The sequence below is a fragment of the Budorcas taxicolor genome, chromosome 13 (genome assembly GCF_023091745.1).
Source record: "Budorcas taxicolor isolate Tak-1 chromosome 13, Takin1.1, whole genome shotgun sequence".
Taxonomy (NCBI): domain Eukaryota; kingdom Metazoa; phylum Chordata; class Mammalia; order Artiodactyla; family Bovidae; genus Budorcas; species Budorcas taxicolor.
The window spans coordinates 53,645,763-53,663,100 of record NC_068922.1 but is presented as its reverse complement, the minus strand read 5'-3'; the positions used below and the strand labels follow the sequence as shown (position 1 = coordinate 53,663,100).

At 57.5% G+C, this 17,338-nt stretch overlaps 2 protein-coding genes across 2 annotated transcripts in view; both read left to right on the top strand.

Annotated features, from left to right (window-relative positions):
* The window catches only part of PRPF6 (pre-mRNA processing factor 6), a 35,372-nt gene extending 24,144 nt beyond the window's left edge, over positions 1-11,228 (top strand). The window contains exons 12-21 of the mRNA XM_052650419.1: positions 910-1,032; positions 2,943-3,064; positions 4,616-4,754; positions 6,099-6,218; positions 6,409-6,585; positions 6,985-7,118; positions 7,738-7,829; positions 8,639-8,753; positions 10,527-10,653; positions 11,048-11,228. Of these exons, the coding sequence (XP_052506379.1) occupies positions 910-1,032; positions 2,943-3,064; positions 4,616-4,754; positions 6,099-6,218; positions 6,409-6,585; positions 6,985-7,118; positions 7,738-7,829; positions 8,639-8,753; positions 10,527-10,653; positions 11,048-11,200 (1,302 nt within the window). The 3' untranslated portion in view covers positions 11,201-11,228. The remainder of the gene's footprint in view (positions 1-909; positions 1,033-2,942; positions 3,065-4,615; positions 4,755-6,098; positions 6,219-6,408; positions 6,586-6,984; positions 7,119-7,737; positions 7,830-8,638; positions 8,754-10,526; positions 10,654-11,047) is intronic.
* A 419-nt stretch (positions 11,229-11,647) lies between these two features.
* On the top strand, positions 11,648-15,564 carry C13H20orf204 (chromosome 13 C20orf204 homolog). The gene is given in 7 exon segments (XM_052650436.1): positions 11,648-11,669; positions 12,368-12,460; positions 13,277-13,407; positions 14,773-15,066; positions 15,149-15,301; positions 15,420-15,535; positions 15,537-15,564. Coding segments are annotated over 7 exon segments (837 nt in total).
* Positions 15,565-17,338: the final 1,774 nt, after the last annotated feature.

Genomic DNA, 17,338 nt, shown 5'->3' with positions numbered 1-17,338 from the left:
TCTGCCTGGGATGCTTTTCCCTTCAGAGCCAGGAAAAGGGAAGCCTGACTCAGCCTGTCGCGCCAGCCTAGGGTCTCTTGGTGACGGCAGTAGCAGGGTGCTTCTTACTCTGTTAGCCATTGCAAATGGTGTCCTGGCGCACCCATCATTTGGCATGAATGGGAATATATTCCTTAAAACACTTTGCTGGGTGAGCCTCTGTGAGTTTTGTTTTGATAGAGAGCTTGAAGTTGCCCTCTATAGAGGTTGTCCCTGCATCCATCCTGTCTCTGCCTGTGTCTCCATGTTGTGGTCTGATGTTTTTCAGCAAGCCCTGCTCTTTGCCTTTGCTGGCCCTGCCTGCCCGCCACACAGGAGGCTCAGGACACTTGGTGTCTCATCTCTGAACCATGGCTATGCTCTCTGTTCTCTGGAAGTCCAGTCCTTTTCCGCTGAACACCCTGCTCCTCTGCCTGCCTGAGCGCCTCAGTGGCTTGTCTCTCCCCAGGCTGTCTCGCTTTCCTTATGCTGGGCTCATACCTCCAGCAGGTCTTTCTCTTGGGTTAGAGCGGCTCTTCCTTTTGTCCATTTTGAATCTGGAGCCAGGCCGACGGTACGAACATGTATGACAGTATGAACATGTTAGTCCTGCTGCTTTGGAGCTTTCCTGTGGCCACCAGGTTGCCTACTCTAGCACTTGGTACACGTTAGGTGCTTCTGTGATATTTGTTAAATGGATAGGTTGGGGGTATGGAGCACTTACCTGCTGTGAGGCAGGAAAGGATCTTCACAGTGGGTGGCAGCGTCGGGGTCCTGAGGGTTCCAGCACCCTCAGGGCCCGTTCCTGCAGCCCTTTCCCTTGGGCCTAGCGTCTGTCTGCCAGGCCCCTGCAGCTCTGGGCAGTGAGTTCAGTTCTGTGCCCTCTTTCAGGATGCTGAGGAGTGTGACAAGGCTGGGAGTGTGGCCACCTGCCAGGCAGTTATGCGTGCTGTTATCGGGATTGGCATTGAGGAGGAAGACCGGAAGCACACGTGGATGGAAGATGCCGACAGCGTGAGTGTGGCTAGTGGGAGTGTGCGTTGTGGGGAATGGGGTGTGGTTTGGAAATCTTTCTGATCTGCTGATTTTTAAATGCAATCACATAAAAAAATAAATAAATGCAGTCACAACTGTAAGGAGCATAGTTCTCTATTAACTGGGGTCTCCTGCAGAGGTGGGGTGTGAGCACTCATTACCTTGACCTGGCCCAGTTCCCATCCTTTCCCAGCTCTTCACCCCTGACCTCTGGACGTCCCCTACCCCCATCTCTGCTATAACCTGCATGTCAGAAAACACCTGCATGTGAGGCATGCACTTTGAGGAGACTCCCTTGAGTAGTGGTCCAGAGACGAGATTATGGGCTCAAGATTGATAAACATATTTAAGGCTTTTAATACCTTGAATGTGGTCCTCTCTTTTTAATAGCCTTTTATTTTAAAATAATTTTAGACTTACAGAAAAGTTGCAAAACTGTGTGGAGAATTCTTTTACGCCTTTCACCTAGATGCCCCTACATTTACCGACTTCACTACACGCCTTTTGCTTCTCCATATGTGCACATGCTTGCTCACACGTGGCCTTTATTTTCCCCGAAGTGTTTGAGACCACATCACACATGTGGTGACCCTTTTCCTCTAAACACTTCAGTGTGTGTTTCTTTAAAAGGAACCTTCTCTTGTGCAACCACAGCACAGCTATCAGACTCAGGAGATCAGCGTTGATGAGGACCAGGATGTAATCTGGGGCCTTATTCAAATCTCACTGAGGGGCTTACTGAATGCCTTTTGGGTTTTGGTGGAGAAACTGCCCAGGGTCACATGTGCAGGGTCCATGGCCCTGAGTCTGGGTCGGGGAGGGACCTTTGATCTGTCATCACTGTTCATGATTCTGACTTTCTTGAGGGTACAGACCCCTTGGTGTGGTCTCCACACTGTGTCCTCAGAGCGAGTTCTCCTCTTTGCGGGATTCTGTCCTGCTGGGTGGGTGGGGGCACACTCAGCTCTGAGAGCTCAGGGGTGTATGCCAGCTTCCTCCATGGGAGGCTGCTGTGGACCTTTGTAACTCATGTTCTGTGGGGAGACCCTGAGACTCCATAAACGTGCCATTTCTCAGCAAACTCGGCCCTCTTGTTTGCATGTTGGTTAGTGCTCCTTCTGGCCTGAGTCAGTTACTACCATAAGATGTGTCAGGTGCTGGTTTTCTAAATGTCATGGCACCTGTGTTTGATGAGAGATGCTTAGTTGGACTCCTGCCGGCAGAGCTTTCCTTTTTCCCTTGTCCACTCGGGCGCTCACCTTGTCCTCTGGTCGCTGGACGCAGGCCGTGGCTACTGTCTGTCTGCAGCTCACTTGGCGTCTCATTTGTAAGTTGTGCCTTGTGAGCACTAACAACGCTCTAATGTCAACTGTCGTGGTTTAAAGGCTTTTTGTTATGTGACATTAAGACAGAAGATTGTGAAGGATGACCTAACAGTCTCCCGCAGTCTCCACCCTGGGAGTAGATCGCCAAACGGGCAGCAGAGCCCAGCTCCTTACTTATCTCATCTCTCTTGACAACATGGGGACCTCAGTGGGTATCACCCTGCAGATGTCAGATTGGGGAGCAGAACCCTCAAGCCCTCTCAGACTTTCTCCTGTTTCTGTGTTGTATCTCTGTTTGGGTTGGAGCAGGCCTGTCCTCAGCGCTATGTGGCTTGCAGGAGGAGCAGAAGCCCTTGGTGCTCAGTATTACCCCAGGGGCAGGCCGGCCCACCAACCCCCTGGAGTCCTAGCAACTCTACCACGGAAGCCCCAGAGTCTTTGTAATGGGCTTCCATGGCCTCGGTCAGGAGTCGTGGGGTGGGTACCCTTCCTGGGTTGGTGGCGCCCAGCCCCCTCACTCCTGTCCCCGTCCCCTTCACTCCTCTCCCCTTTCTCTCCATCTAGTGTGTGGCCCACAACGCCCTGGAGTGTGCCCGAGCTATCTACGCCTACGCCCTGCAGGTCTTCCCTAGCAAGAAGAGCGTGTGGCTGCGGGCTGCATACTTCGAGAAGAACCATGGTACCAGGTATGTGGCAGGCCTTCCACCCTGTTTTGCGTTTAGGCCTCTCATCCCCGTGGGTGGGCGAGAGCCTCATTGGAGCTCAGGCCTCTGCAATGAGGGGTGGACTCTCCTGTGGCAGTTGGGCCGTTCAACTAAGCTGTCTTTCTGGCACCTTTTGCGATAGCATTCCTGCTGCTGTACAGTTGAGGAGCCAAGGCACTGAAGGGCCCATCTGCCTGCAGTGAGCTGGGAGCACTGGGGTCCTAGGGCTCCCTGGGCCAGGGCTGGGGCCTGGAGGCCCCTGTCTGTGGGGCTCTGGCTTTAGCAGTGTGGGCGGTGCGGCATCTGGGTCCAGGCAGGCCTGTTTTTCATTTCAGCTCTGCTGGATTTGGGTTTGGGCTGGTTTTTGTGCTCTGAGGAGGTCCGTGACAATTTTATTTAATTGTTCTCTTTAATTGAAAAAACCTTTTGAGTCTGCCTTATTGGCTCTAAGTGCTGATTGAATTAGATGTTGCAATTCAGTCAGCAGTTAGGTGGGCAGCCTCTGCCTGGACCCTCTACTGTACCCTCTGTGTTCGGGCCTTGCTGGTCCCACCCGGGCTGCAGCTGGGAGCACGGGGCCTCTGTTGCTTTAGGTGGGCAGCCTCTGCCTGAACCCTCTACTGCACCCTCTGTGTTCAGGCCTTGCTGGTCCCACCCGGGCTGCAGCTGGGAGCACGGGGCCTCTGTTGCTTTGCTATTGTCTCATTCAGTCTTGGGCTTTTCAGGAGTCTTGTCTCCTGATGTTCCTGTCTCCGCACCCCCACCCCCAACCCCCCCACCCCCCCACCGCTAGCTGCTCTTTGTCTTGCAGTTAACTCCTTTGGGCACATTTTGAAATGACTGTGCAAGTTCACCCAACTGTCCTGTCCAGAGCAGGGCCTTGCCCGCATGTCTTCGTCCCTGGGTTCAGGGGCAGTTCCCATCCCCCGGGTCTGGCGCCTGTGGTGGGCTGAGGAAGCCGAGCCTTCTTGTTCTGGCGTCAGGCTTCTTACCACACAGAGCAACTCCATGTGCTCACTCGATCTTGCGGAGACCTGAGGAGAACATCTGTGCCGGGGGTGTGCCAGGGTGGTGGGCCACATAGGGTTGGGGCTTCATACCTGAAACCTGGGCTTCTTGCTTGATAGTGACCTAAAATAACTTCCTTCCAGAAATAAGACAGTTTCTCTGGATGCCAAAGAGTAGGTACAGGCTATAATCTTTATTGGCGGATCTGTGGTTAGAGATGAAAAGGCCCCCGGCTCCCAGACTGCGAAGTTATCGCGCCTCTGGGACACCCGGCCATAAAAGGCTCCCTTGAGAAGCTCCATCAGGCTCTGCTGTTTGAACAATGCGTGGCTTTGTAGCACCCTCCTCAGTAGTTGATTTTAGAGCCTTTATGGAGAGAAAAGATTTCCCCACACTCTCCCCATTGTAAAAGTCTGGTAAATCATTTACAGCATCGAACTTTGAAGCAGTAACTGTCTTTTCAGCGCTCGTGGCCTGGCTGCGAGTGGCCCGTGTGCTTGTGGTGACCGTCCCCCTGTCTTACAGGGAGTCACTGGAGGCCTTGCTGCAGCGGGCCGTGGCCCACTGCCCCAAAGCAGAGGTGCTATGGCTCATGGGCGCCAAGTCCAAGTGGCTGGCTGGGGACGTGCCTGCGGCGAGGAGTATCCTGGCTCTGGCCTTCCAGGTGGGTGAGGGGTGGGCTGTGGCCCGAGGGCTCCAGGGTCCTGTGCCTGCCTCCCCCAAGCCCTTCCTGCATTATTGACAGGAGCTGACCTGAGAGGCTGATCATGGTCCAACCCAGGGAGTTTGGGTGCTCTGGGAGCAGCTGGGGCCCTGAGGGGGTCTGAGAGCAGGAAAAATGGCCCGGGTGATGGATGCCTACCTCTCATTTGCTGCCATGCCGTGTGACCCTGGGCTCAGTATTCCACAACATAGACTCAGGGAGACAGGAAGGATGGGACGGCCAGCGGAGAGCCGTGTCCCCACACGTGTCCCCTCCTACATGAGTGTGAGGGTGTTTGGTGCTGCGGGAGGAAGTCCTGTCCCTGTACTTGAGCACAGGCATCTGCACTGGGTCCCACGTGGGCCGCCCGTTGCCGCCCAGGCTGTCAGTGGGTGGAGCTGTGTTTGTGGAGGGTGGCATCGTGGTTGGTGCCGGGAGCTCTGCGTTTTTCTCTGATTTTTATTGTCACATGGAACATCCTAATAGTTTTTGACAGCAAGGTTCAGTCAGCGGTTTCCAGCATGCTTTTCTGTTAACTGGAAAGACGATGTCACTCTGTGGTTTTCATCTAGGCTGGCATAGTGACTCCTGTCCCTTCCTGAGTGAATATGTGGAGGGGGCTGGCCTGGGTTTCCCTTTGCTCTCGTGTCTGTTTGGGTGCCCTGGGTGGAGGACGCCGCTGCTCTCCGGGTGGTTCTGGCCCTTCCCACCACCACCAGGCAGTGCTGCCTATGTCCTGCGCTCTTCTCTGCTTACCTGTCTCCATGGGGCTGCTTCTCAGGTTGGGGACATGGTCAGGCTGAGTGTGGCCAGCAGGTGACTGTGCTTTCAGGAGACTGGAGGGCACTGCCCATATGTCTGCTGGACTCTGGGTTGTACGTGGCCTAGTCCCAACCCTGGGAACCCTCCTCGCATAGTCTGTGATAACCCAGACATCCTTCTGTCCTTCCCACACTGACACACTGGGCGGCCAGCTCCTCATCCCCAGGCTTGGGAGCGAACAGGATTGGGTGGGTGGATCCATGCAGGTGGGACATGAGTGAACTTTTGTAGCAGGCAGAGGGTGGTGACTGGCAGCATGGCCTGAGTGCTGCAGCTGCCACACATCTGTGCCAGTGAGGCAGGCCGGCTTGTTCATGAGGAAGTCCACGTCCTGAGACTCTGTTACCGATTAGTCCAGGACATGCCTGCATCAGACTGTCCTACTGCAGAGCACGGCATGGCACGGCCCAGTGCCTGGACTGGCTGCCTCCAACCAGGGGAGCCCTTGCCCCACTCATGGCTGATGCTGCTTTTCCTCTGCAGGCCAACCCCAACAGCGAAGAGATCTGGCTGGCGGCCGTGAAGCTGGAGTCTGAGAACAACGAGTACGAGCGGGCCCGCCGGCTGCTGGCCAAGGCGCGGAGCAGTGCACCCACTGCCCGGGTAAGCGGAGACCCCTGCCCACTATTAGCAACCCCCAAGGTCATGTGCTCAAAGCTCATTTGTTCACTCTTGGCTTTAAAATGCACTGATGTATGTAGCCGCAGTTTGTCCCAAAGACATGGGGCAGCGTTCGTGCTGAGCTCTCAGTGAGGCAAATGCCAGAGCCAGGCTGAGGCTGTCTGCTCCCCAGGTCTTCATGAAGTCCGTGAAGCTGGAGTGGGTGCTGGGGAACCTTGTGGCTGCCCAGGAGCTGTGCGAGGAGGCCCTGAAGCACTATGAGGACTTCCCCAAGCTCTGGATGATGAAGGGGCAGATTGAGGAGCAGGAGGAGCTCGTGGAGAAGGCCCGGGAAGCCTACAACCAGGGGGTGAGCCTCCACCCCACATGGGGCACCTCACGTCAGATAGGAGTTGTTGCAACCTGCTTGGGCCCAGGCTCAGGGGAGCTGTGGGCTCGGGTCCAGTCTGTTCCCTCACCCAGCCTTCTGCCCCTGCCAGGCTGTATCTGCTGTGCTCAGCAGAGTACTGACTACGGCCCATGTAAGGCACAGGCTCCTGAGTCCACACCCCTGTGCACATGGCGTATGGCACAGCGTGCTCACGAAAACGCTGCATACATGTGTGTACAACACAGCCGTGTGCATAGTGACAGACCTGGGTGTGAAGTGGCTGGGTCTCTGAGGGCACATGTAACCCTGACTCAGCTTGATGTGCCGATAGCATCACAGAGACCTGCTGAGTCTTATCTCTTGTGTCTGTGGCTACAGTTGAAGAAATGTCCCCACTCCACCCCCCTGTGGCTCTTGCTTTCCCGGCTGGAGGAGAAGGTTGGGCAGTTGACCCGAGCTCGGGCCATTCTGGAGAAGTCTCGCCTGAAGAACCCAAAGAACCCCGGCCTGTGGTGAGTTCCCGTGCCCCCAGGAGCTGACTGCGCTCACACCAAGTCCGTGGTGCAGCACTTTCAGCTGAGGCTCCGTGGGAAGGTGCAGTCTGTGGGGAGTCCTGTTCGAGCTGTGAGAGTGTTCACACGAGCCTGAAGATAGTTGGACACAGTGTGGCTTGTGGTGGAATTGAGGGTGTCCAGGAACCAAGAGCTAATGAGGGGGCATTGGGGTGAATGGTGCCAAGAAAGTGGACTCTACGGAAAAGGTAATATCTGAGAGGGGCCTTGAGGGATGAATAGGAGTTTGCCAGATAAACATGGCATTCTGTCCATAGGAGGCTGTGCACATAGACTCCAGGTGTGGGGCTTCAGGGTGTCAGTGCCCTGAGGTGCCCCAGCAGCCACCAGCAGGCCTGTCTTTATCCTCCCATCTTCACTCGTACCTGGATGACCTCAGATTCCAGGTTTATGGCCGCCCATAGGCTTAAGGGTGGGGATCACCCACGTCTCCCTTCTCTGGTGGACGAGCTGCTGGGCAGCACAAACAACTCCAGCTACTGAGGCTCCTCAGGACCTTCTGCTCGTCATCAGGCTGCCAGTGGACAGTGCTCTACCCTGCCCCGGTTTCTCTCTACAGGCTGGAGTCTGTGCGGCTGGAGTACCGTGCGGGGCTGAAGAACATCGCCAGCACGCTCATGGCCAAGGCCCTGCAGGAGTGCCCCAACTCTGGTGAGCACCCACTCCAGGCTGCGGGCAGCAGGTGCCAGATTCAGGCACAAAAATTCCTCCATTATGCTTGGTCATTTAGATGATTGAACTCAAGTTTCAATGTGGGCAGTTGGACCGCATGTTCTGAGATGCTGCCATTTCTGTTTCTTTTAGAAGTTAATTTTTTACTGTTTTACCCCAAGTCTGTAAGTTAGTGCATGTGCAGTATAAATAAATTTGGAGTAAAAAAAGAGAACATGAAAATTGCTGTGAGCCCAGTACTCGGAAATCACTGCTTTTAGCTTTTTTGTATTTTTACAATTTGTATTATTGCACAAAATCAAGTCATACTGTGTATTTTGTTTTGTCCCCTTTTTTTTTACAGTTGAAAATTCTGTGAGGATTTTTCATTATCACTGAATCCTTAACAATGAACAGTTTAGTGGCATCGTAGAATTTTCTGAGTTTATGTCAGGTATATGGCCTCAGGCCAATCTCTAGGCTGGTATCAATCCCAGGTTATCTTTCTGCATAAATCCTTGGTAGCACTTTTTGTTACTTTGTTACAGTGAATTCTCAGCTGTGAAGTTAGTCAGTATGAAACCTTGGAGGCTATTAGGACTTCCAGCCTCCTCGCCCCCAGGATGATACCATGGCCTTGCCAGTGGGGCCCTGCGGCTCTGGGCCAGGGTGGAGGTTGGAGGGTATGGAGTAGGGGGGCGGCATAGGCAGCGCGGCCACGCAGGAGGCACAGGTGGGGATATCCTGAGTCTTCAAAGGCCTCCCTGTGTATGATGGCTGAGATGGGCATCTGCATGTCTGGATTTCAGGGGTCCTGTGGTCTGAAGCCATCTTCCTGGAGGCGAGGCCCCAGCGGAAGACCAAGAGTGTGGATGCCCTGAAGAAGTGTGAACATGACCCCCACGTGCTCCTGGCTGTGGCCAAGTGAGTAGTGGTCCTGGTGGCAGTGCCAGTCCTCTTGCTGGGGTCTCCAGGTCCCCAGAACAAGGCAGTCTTCCCTGGTCATGACCCTTGGGAGGGCCCCTGACCTTCCTTCCCTTGTCCTGGTTCCTTCTCAGGTTTCTGCGCTCTCTGTGTCTGGCACTTTTCAGTTTATTCCAACATGGGTCTTGGGTTGCAGGACAGACAGGCCTGCTGACACTGGTCACACGGAATTTAGGTTACAAGTGAACCTTTTTTGGTTCAGCAGCTGTAAGCAAGACAGTTGTTTCCATTGTGTTAATGCCAAAAGCCAGACTGTTTGACCTGTGTAACCCTGGGAACAATCTAGGGCCCATTGGTAAGGCTCTTGGTGTGCCTGGGGGTGTGGAGGCCACCTGTCCTTCAGGGTGTTTCCCTCAAGGACAAGAGGAGGTGGGCAGGCGACCCCCCACTGTCAGCTTGTGCAGGGTACTGGGCCCGGGGCTCCCTGGGGAGGTGTGGAGGGCCTTCAGAACCTCCTGAACCTTCTCTGTTCCCTTCTCAAAGGAGGACAGTGGCCTGAGAGGAGCGGAACCTGAGTGCCGGGTTGCGGTTGGGTGTGGTCAGGCTGGGAAGTGACTGGGTTGGGGTGGAGGGCTTGTCAGGGCCCTGCCTAGGGCAGGGGGTATGTGGGGCCAGAGGTTCCTGTGTGCTCTTGCTGGCCCAGCTGCTTCCTCAGTGCCAACACCTCCTCTCCGGCTGCTGTGGGGCTGAGGGCGCTGCGTGTGGGGCTTCCCACGAACTTCTGAGGCCCCACCTGGGTCCCCGGGGCTCCTTCCCTCTCGCCTGTGCTTCCACCTCCTGCTCCACTCCGATAGGACTGCCATAAAACCTCGTAAAAGGCTTTGTAAAGTAAACAGGTCCCTCCTTGCTGTTCCCAGGCTGGTGCTCTGTGTGCTGCTATCTGGGTTTGTGCTCTTTAAATCACACTTTATCTGACACTGAGCAATTAAGAATACCACAAGGCTTAAAAAACAATCAAGCTATCAGGCATGAAATTACTCCCTTTTGTAGCTGAGACCAGCCAAGGCAGCTGCCTGGAGGTGCCTAGTGCACATCTGCTCTGGAACTTCACTGCAGAGCTGGTGGAGCTGGCTGTCAGCGTGCCCATCATGCCCTCACTGGCACGTGGGGAAGGCTCCCAGGACCCTGACTCGGTTTCTGATGCTGTGGATCTTCTCCTGGGCCTGGATTCAGGGGTCTGTGTCTGCTTTTAGACCAGGTTTGCAGTGTGGGCTTCAGCTCCTTCTGGAGATGCCTGGTAGGACAGAATGTTCCAGAAGGTGAAGAGGAGGAGCAGGCAGAAACTTCTCTTTCCCTAATCACAGCCTTGATTGAATTTTTTGTCCGATCGGTTACTTTCATCTGCCTATGTTTTACTCAGAGGAAGATAATAATTTCTTGCTCTGTGGGTGGTTTTCTGAGAAATGCCTCAGGTGGACACTTGAAGGAAGGAGGGTTTCAGGTAGTGACCTGGAGGGGTTTCTGGGTGGCCAGGCCTCATCCGTTGGCACCCCAATGGAGCCTGAGCTCTCCAGGGAGAGGTCAAGACCAGCAGTCCCTGTGCCTGACTCTGTGCCACTGCAGCGGGTCCCCAGGCTTGAGGTCTAGCCCACTGTGGAGCCAGCTATGACCTGAGCAGGCCAGGGTTGCCCCCAGCGTGGCTCCCGCAGCCCCGGAGCACCACCAGCACTGATCTGTGTGGCCGCCTGGTCCCCTCCTGCTGCTTCTCAATAGGCTATTCTGGAGCGAGCGGAAGATCACCAAGGCCCGGGAGTGGTTCCACCGCACTGTGAAGATTGATTCGGATCTGGGGGATGCCTGGGCCTTCTTCTACAAGTTTGAGCTGCAGCATGGCACAGAGGTGAGGCGCCTGCTGCCCATGACCCCCACCCCACCAGTCCCAAACGAAGTGCTGGCGGCTGACACAGCTTCCATGGCTGCTTTCTGGCTGTAGCCTTGGAGTCTCTCAGCCTGAAATTTAGATGCTCGGGGGCATCTTTTAACAAGTTGGTTGTGATGGGCTGTGGCAGAAACAGGGCTGGAGCTGGAGGCCTGAGGGTTGTCTTTGTGTCATAGCCATCCTGTCCTGCTGGACAGAGACTTCCCAGAGCCCAGCGCCCTCGGGGTCTACCCCGCCGCCCCCACCCCGATGTGGAAGGTGGGTCCTCTTTAGGGGGCAGGTGCGGACACTGGTGTGAGGGCTGGTAGAGTGCAGTGGGAGTGGGTTGGTTCAAGCACCTGCGATCCCCACCCAGGAGCAGCGGGAGGAGGTGAGGAGGCGCTGCGAGAACGCCGAGCCCCGGCACGGGGAGCTGTGGTGCGCCACGTCCAAGGACATCGCCAACTGGCAACGGAAGATCGGGGAGATCCTGGTGCTGGTTGCAGCGCGCATCAAGAACACCTTCTGAGTGTCCTGCGCAGGGGTGGGGGTAGGGCGGGGGTGGTGGCTGTCCTGGTTGTTGATTAAAGGTTTTCTAGTAGTCGTGGGGTTTGTGGCAGCGGGTTTTCTCCAAATCCTACCCTCATGTGCTTTGACCGTCCCAGTCTGGCCCTCACACTGGATAGGGCTAGCTCTCCAGACCTGGTAAGAGCCTATGCCCTGCAGAGGAAGCACCAGCAGAGCTGGGCAACTCTCCAAGGCTTTTTGGAGATGGAGGCAGGAACTTGTGCTCTGGGTAAAAGCTGTGTGTGGAAACAGTGATGGCCCAGCTGGCCAGGGGACTCCAGTGCCTGCATGTACAGGTCTTCTCCTGCCCTGTCTGTGCCTCCTGTCCCCCAGTGGCAGGCTGTGTGCACTCCAGGAGAGTGACTTTCCTGAGTGCTGTTGGGCCTGGCCCCTGAGGTTCTACCACAGGATGGCGAAGAGGCCCTCGGCATGTGAGAGGGGGAGTTCATTTTTGCTAATTTGTAGTTAGTGATTTTTACCCTAAAGCTCTTGGACCCATTCTCTGGATGAAAATGCACTGCTTACCTGGAGACTTGAATATGCTTCCACCATGTGAGGACAGGAGATTTCCTTGGGCTCTGGATCCCTGGGTTTGTGTCCAGTTGGAAACTAGCCAGCTCTCTGGGAAGGGGGTGTGTTGGCTATGGGTGGAGGCATCTAGCTGGAGGTCAAGGGTGGTCCAGAGGCAGTGGGCGGATTGTCACTTGTGGTGACAAGAAGGGCGGCTGGCCGTTGTTCCCACACATTCTTGTAAGAAGTGATCCCAGAGGGGCTTCTCTGCCTCACGTTGGAGCTAGTCACTGACCTGTGGCTGCCAAGGGTTGGGGGCACGCCCTCCCTGTGAACACCTAGGGCGTGGGCGTCTGCCTGTAGAGGACAGACCTTGCTGGGTCCAGCCCGGGGCAGGATCAGACTGTCCCTGCATGGGCTCAGGAAGTGCTGGTGCCTCAGGGTGGTCTGAGACGAAATCCTTCCTGTCCTCCATGAGTCCAGTCTGGACAGCCGTGAGGAGGTTCCTGGGTGTTTTCACTGAGCCTCTGGAGTTTCCTTTGGTCATTTTTGGAGGAAGTGGGAGGGGTCCTGCCCATTGCCCTTCTGAGAGCTTGAAAGCCAGCCTGTCCCTCCACAGATGTGGAAACTGAGGCCCAGGCTACGGCCACAGGCAGCTGGAGCTCTCAGTTGGGTGTGGCTTCTCCTGGACATTCCTTTGACTTCAGGTCAGGTGAGACCTCCTGCAGGGCTGGAGGGTTCCAGAGCATCTGATAGCACCTGCAGATGTCTTTCTCATTTGCTTGGGGGTCGTTTTCTCAGTGCCTTGGGGTGGTGGTGAAACTGCTTTTCTTCCTGGGGAAAACATAGCTTTTCTTCCACTGACATGTTTCAGTTCCAGCTCAAGGCTGAGTTCCTTGGCTCCCCTTGTTCTGAAGCACTGCTGGAGGCAGGGCAGGATGGTGTCCACAGGGTGCCCGGCAGGGTGCTGTGGTCCAGCTCCCTGCAAGGTGGTTTGGGCGAGTGGCCATGAACTTCCCCAGCGAAAGACCCCCTTGACCCAGGAGGGATGAGCAGCAGGAGGCATCTCGGCTGAGCGCTGGGCCAGCGAGGTGCTGGGAAGTCCCCTTCCTGGGACCTGCTGGGGCAGGACCCCAGGACGTCAGGGTGGAGGAGCTGGGGGCTGGGCAGGTGAAGTTCTGCTCATATGGTCCTGCCGGCGTTCAGGTTCCTGGAAGAGACAGCACCTGCTGACCACCAAGGAAGGTCCTGGAGGAGGGTGCTGGCAGGCCCCTGCCTCTCCTGGCTCCCCTCCCCTGCCAGCTGGGCCCTACCCTGCTCCATGCCCACCTAGCACCCTACCCCTGCCTTGGTAGAGGAGATCTCCCTGGTTGATGGCTTAATCCAAGATCCACTGGATGGGAAGACAGCCCTCTAGGGCTGGGCTTCAGGGTCAGGTTAATTGAAGAAGTGATTGGATAGGGGGTGGGGAGAGGGAGGGGGAAGGCTGGGATCCTGGGCCTCCCTCCTGCTCCCTCCCTCTGCTCAGAGGAGCCAACTTCAAAAGCCTTGTCCGCCTGCCTCCGCCTGCGTCCAGGGGAGCTCTGTTGGCCGGGCTCGGAACTGGACCTGGAGTGGCAGCCGCACTCCCTACCTGAGGACCCCAGGATCATGTCCGAGGTCCCCTGGCGGGAGTGAGGGAGAGCCTGATCCTGAGAGGCCCATGGTGAGCAGCTGTGGGCCGCCGGGGTGGGAGCTGTCTTGGGCTGCCGTCCCTCAGTGCCCCCACCGGGAAATCCCCTTTGGTTCCTGTCACCGCCGCCTGGCCTGGGTGCTCCTGCCTGTCCTTCCTGGCAGCTACAGAGGGAGGGGGAGTTGCCCTCCTGTGCTGGGGCCACCCTGTCCTTGGGGGCTGAACGTCCTCAGCCTCGGGCCCTGCTCAAGGGCCAACAGGCCTTCCCAAGACCCCCTGGGCAACCAACCTACCCTACTTGGACATCCCTCCAGCACCAGTGGCTCTTGTTCTCACTATGATCTCTGGCTCTCAACAGGCAGAGGGGTGACTCTGAATTGCCCATTGTGAAACTTGTCTGAGGAGGGGGTAGTTGGAGAAGGGGCCACGGCTAATAATCGCATGTGCTCCCCCAGCTAGCACTGCCCGGTGCCTCAGGCAGAGCTCCCGTGGACACCAGCTCCAGCCCTGTGTGGTCAGGTTCTCCTACTGGGCTGGGAAGCAGAGTCAAGTTCTAGTCAAGTTCTGTGTCTGAGTCCCAGGTCTCGCTGGGTTCACATGATTAATTTCCAGCCGCTGTGTGACTCCAGCCTGGGGGCTGGGAGCCTTTCAACAAGCAGCTTTCTCTCTGATGTTTGGGCTTCTGGCGGTGGGGTGGGGGTGGTGGTGGGGTGATGGTGGCTTCTTATCCATGAGAGCCAGTTCCCTATTCTAGGTGAGGGGAGGCCTGGTGGGATGGAACATGGTCCCCTTCCTCCCTTCACCTCCAGCTTTCTCCAAGCCTTCCCCTTCTGAAGGGGTGTGGCCTTGAACTCTGAGCCCTCACCCCTGTCCTGGTTGGGCTGGGGGTGCAGAGGGACCCCAGCTCCCATGGTTCTCAGAGCTGGTAGCAAGCCACTGATGGGGGGAGCTGCCCAGCGATAGAGGGGGGCAGATTCTTCCCTCTCCTGTGGGGCATCTGGAGGTGAGCAGAGTGCCTGGGGTTGGGTGCCCAGCAGAGGAGAGCCTAGTTCTGATGGGCATGGGTCAGGGCATGGCCAGGAGCAAAGCTATATGGAGGGTACTTGTTGCTGTACCCAGACCTAGCTCAGCCCTCCAGTCTTGGTACTTGGGCAGAGCAGGGTTGTGGGTGCTAATGCTTATCTTTCCCCAAACCTGCTAGAGTAGTGGTGCCTAGAGCATTTGTTGAACTGATGGCAGTATCTCTTTTATACCAGCTCATAGAGTCCGTGTGTGTGGCGGGGAGGGGTGGGGGACCGGGTGGAGGGGAGCACATTACCCGAAGCGCTGTCGGAGGGTCGGCCCCTCCCTAGAGCCAGTATCCCTTCCAGGGGCCTCCCAAGTCCACGCTCTGGGCGCTCCTGCTGGCGCTGTTGGGGGCCGCTCCGGGCCGGGCCGGGATCCGCGCCTGCAGCGTCCCCGACGTGCTTCACCACTACCGCGCGGTTATCTTCGAGGACCTGCAGGCCGCGGTGAGGTGGACCAGGCCAAGGGTCGAAGGGGCTGGACCGGGCTTCAGACACCTCCATTTCATTCAGAAAAACCTGACTGGAGACGCGGTCTCCCGACGGCGGGGCCGAGTGGGAGTCTCATGTGGCGCCCAGAAGGTATGGAGACACTCCCACCCAAGCCCTCCAGCCCACTCCCCACCAGGCTCCTCCCCCAGTCCCTCGTGTCCTCCCCTCCCAGGAGCACAGTATTCTACTGTCCATCGTGGCCCTGGGTCGGACCCTACGTGGGGCGGTGGCCGGGGGCCGTCGTGGGGCTCTGGAGAAGGCGGCGTGGACTGTGGCGGTGCGCACTGAGGCGGTGATGCGACGCCACTGCCGGAAGCTGCGCCAGGTGCGCGTCCCCGCCCGCTCCCACGGCCGCGGCCTCCCTTCCCAGGGACCCGACACAAGCTAGTGGGGAGGAGAGGGTGGGGACCGTGCCCACGCCCTGACCGACGCGTCCCCGACAGCGGAGCTGGCGGCCGGAGACGCGCCCTTCCTGGCGTCCGGGCGGCCGGAGGCGGCTCCTGCTGCGTGCCCTGGATGCCGTCGCCACCTGCTGGGAGAAGCTGTTCGCGCTGCGCGCCGGCCACTGACAGCTCCTGGGGCTCCTAGCACCCCGAGCGCACGGAGCTGGGAAAGAGCCCCTCCCTCGCCGCGGCCCGCACTCTTCCCAGGGCTGGGATTGGAGGCAGTGCCCCTCTGGCGAGCTGGTCCCGGAAGGGATCCGCCCTCTGCTCCGAGCGAGGCCCCAATAAACTGAGCTGGTGCTGCGGCCCGGTTCCACCTCTCTTCGCCTACCAACTGTGGGGCCCGGCCGCCGCGGTCCGCACCTCGATCCACCGACACTCGAGGAGCAAGGCAGAGCCGTGGGGTGGTGCTCCCAGGCTTGACCAGCAGGGGGCGCCATGGGATGGGACCCCCCTCGGTGCTGCATGCAGCGGGGGCGGGGAGGGGGGCGGGAATGTGGAGGGGGAGATAGAGGGGATGGGGGTGGGAGACTCCTGCTGGCCCTAAAATGTAGCAGCGTATCCGTCCTGCTCCACTCTGGGATGGGGGAAGGGTGGAAATGGAGGGGAGAGGAAGGCTGAGCTTTGTGAATTCGGAGCAAAACAACCGGATAAAGGAAACGGGCCTGAAGGGAAGCGAGCTGTGGCCCTGGCTGCAAGCTGGACCAGGCCATTTCCTGCGGCCTGGGAAGTGTGGCAGCAGCCCCTCTGTGGGACTGGACAGACCATCCAGGGACCCACCGTCTTGCCCTCTGGGACTCTATGCTTGCCTGGATGGGTGGGGGTCCGATCTCTAGGACTGGAGGTCTGTGGCCCCTCCCAGATCACAGCCTTGTGGAGAAGTAGGGAGCAGGGCAGGCAGAGCACCTGGCCAAGGCGGATGCTTGGCAGGCACACCTGTCATCAGGTGGACAGGACCAGTAGGTACTGAAGCAGCCTTGCCCGGGGGCACCCTGACAGAACAGAGGCAAGCAGGAGAGATACAGACAGGTCTTGGTGCCATCAGTAGGGCACAGCTGCCCCTGATCACCCCCAGTGTTTTGGTGTAAACATGCTCAGTCTGAGCAGAGCAGCAACTACTGTCCATGGTTCATAACTAGGAAACTGAAGCAATAGGAGGTGTCAGGACTTGCCTCAAATCTCAGCCAGGAAGTGTGAGAGCTGGGATGAGAGCCAGGTCCCAAGCAGAGGGACACTCATGTGTGGGGACTTCAGGATGCATTCATTCACCTAACGGCTACCAGGCCATGAGAGCACGCTCTGGGTGTGAAGGGGGCCTGTGCAGTTAAGGTTGAAGGAGAGGCTTGGATGTGAATGGGGTGAGTTCCTGGCAACCCCAGAGTGCTGACCTGAGTCCCTGGGTGAGTCCTCATCTTGAAGTTGGGGAACGCTGATGGAGCAGCAGCTGAGGGGAGCAGTCACATGGCTGGCTCCTGCTATGTAAGCCTGGGGCTGTGGCCAGGTATCCAGGTAGGAGGGGAAAGGCCCACTTTGGTTGGAGCACAATGCTTGGGGGAGTCAGGCCTGGAGAAGGTCAGTAAGAGAGTCCGAGGATCTGGGTGCAGGGACAGGAAGGGGACAGGCCCTCCACAGAGGCTTCCCCCTCCCCTGTGACCCCTCTTCCTCAAGGGCACCTGGCTCTCAGCCCCAGCCCCAGGGCCTGTGAGGAGAGTGCTCATAACACCACTTTGGTGTGGCCTCCTGGGCAGTCATGGCTGCTGCCATGGTGGGTGGGCAACAGGTAGCCCTTCCATCCACCCATGCCTGAGGCAGGTTCCAGCAAACCCGTTTCAGGGGAGCTGGGAGGAGGGATAGAGGCCTCAGTTACAGGGCCACAATCTCCGTCTGGGTCCTGGGCCGCAACCACAGGGGCAGACAGT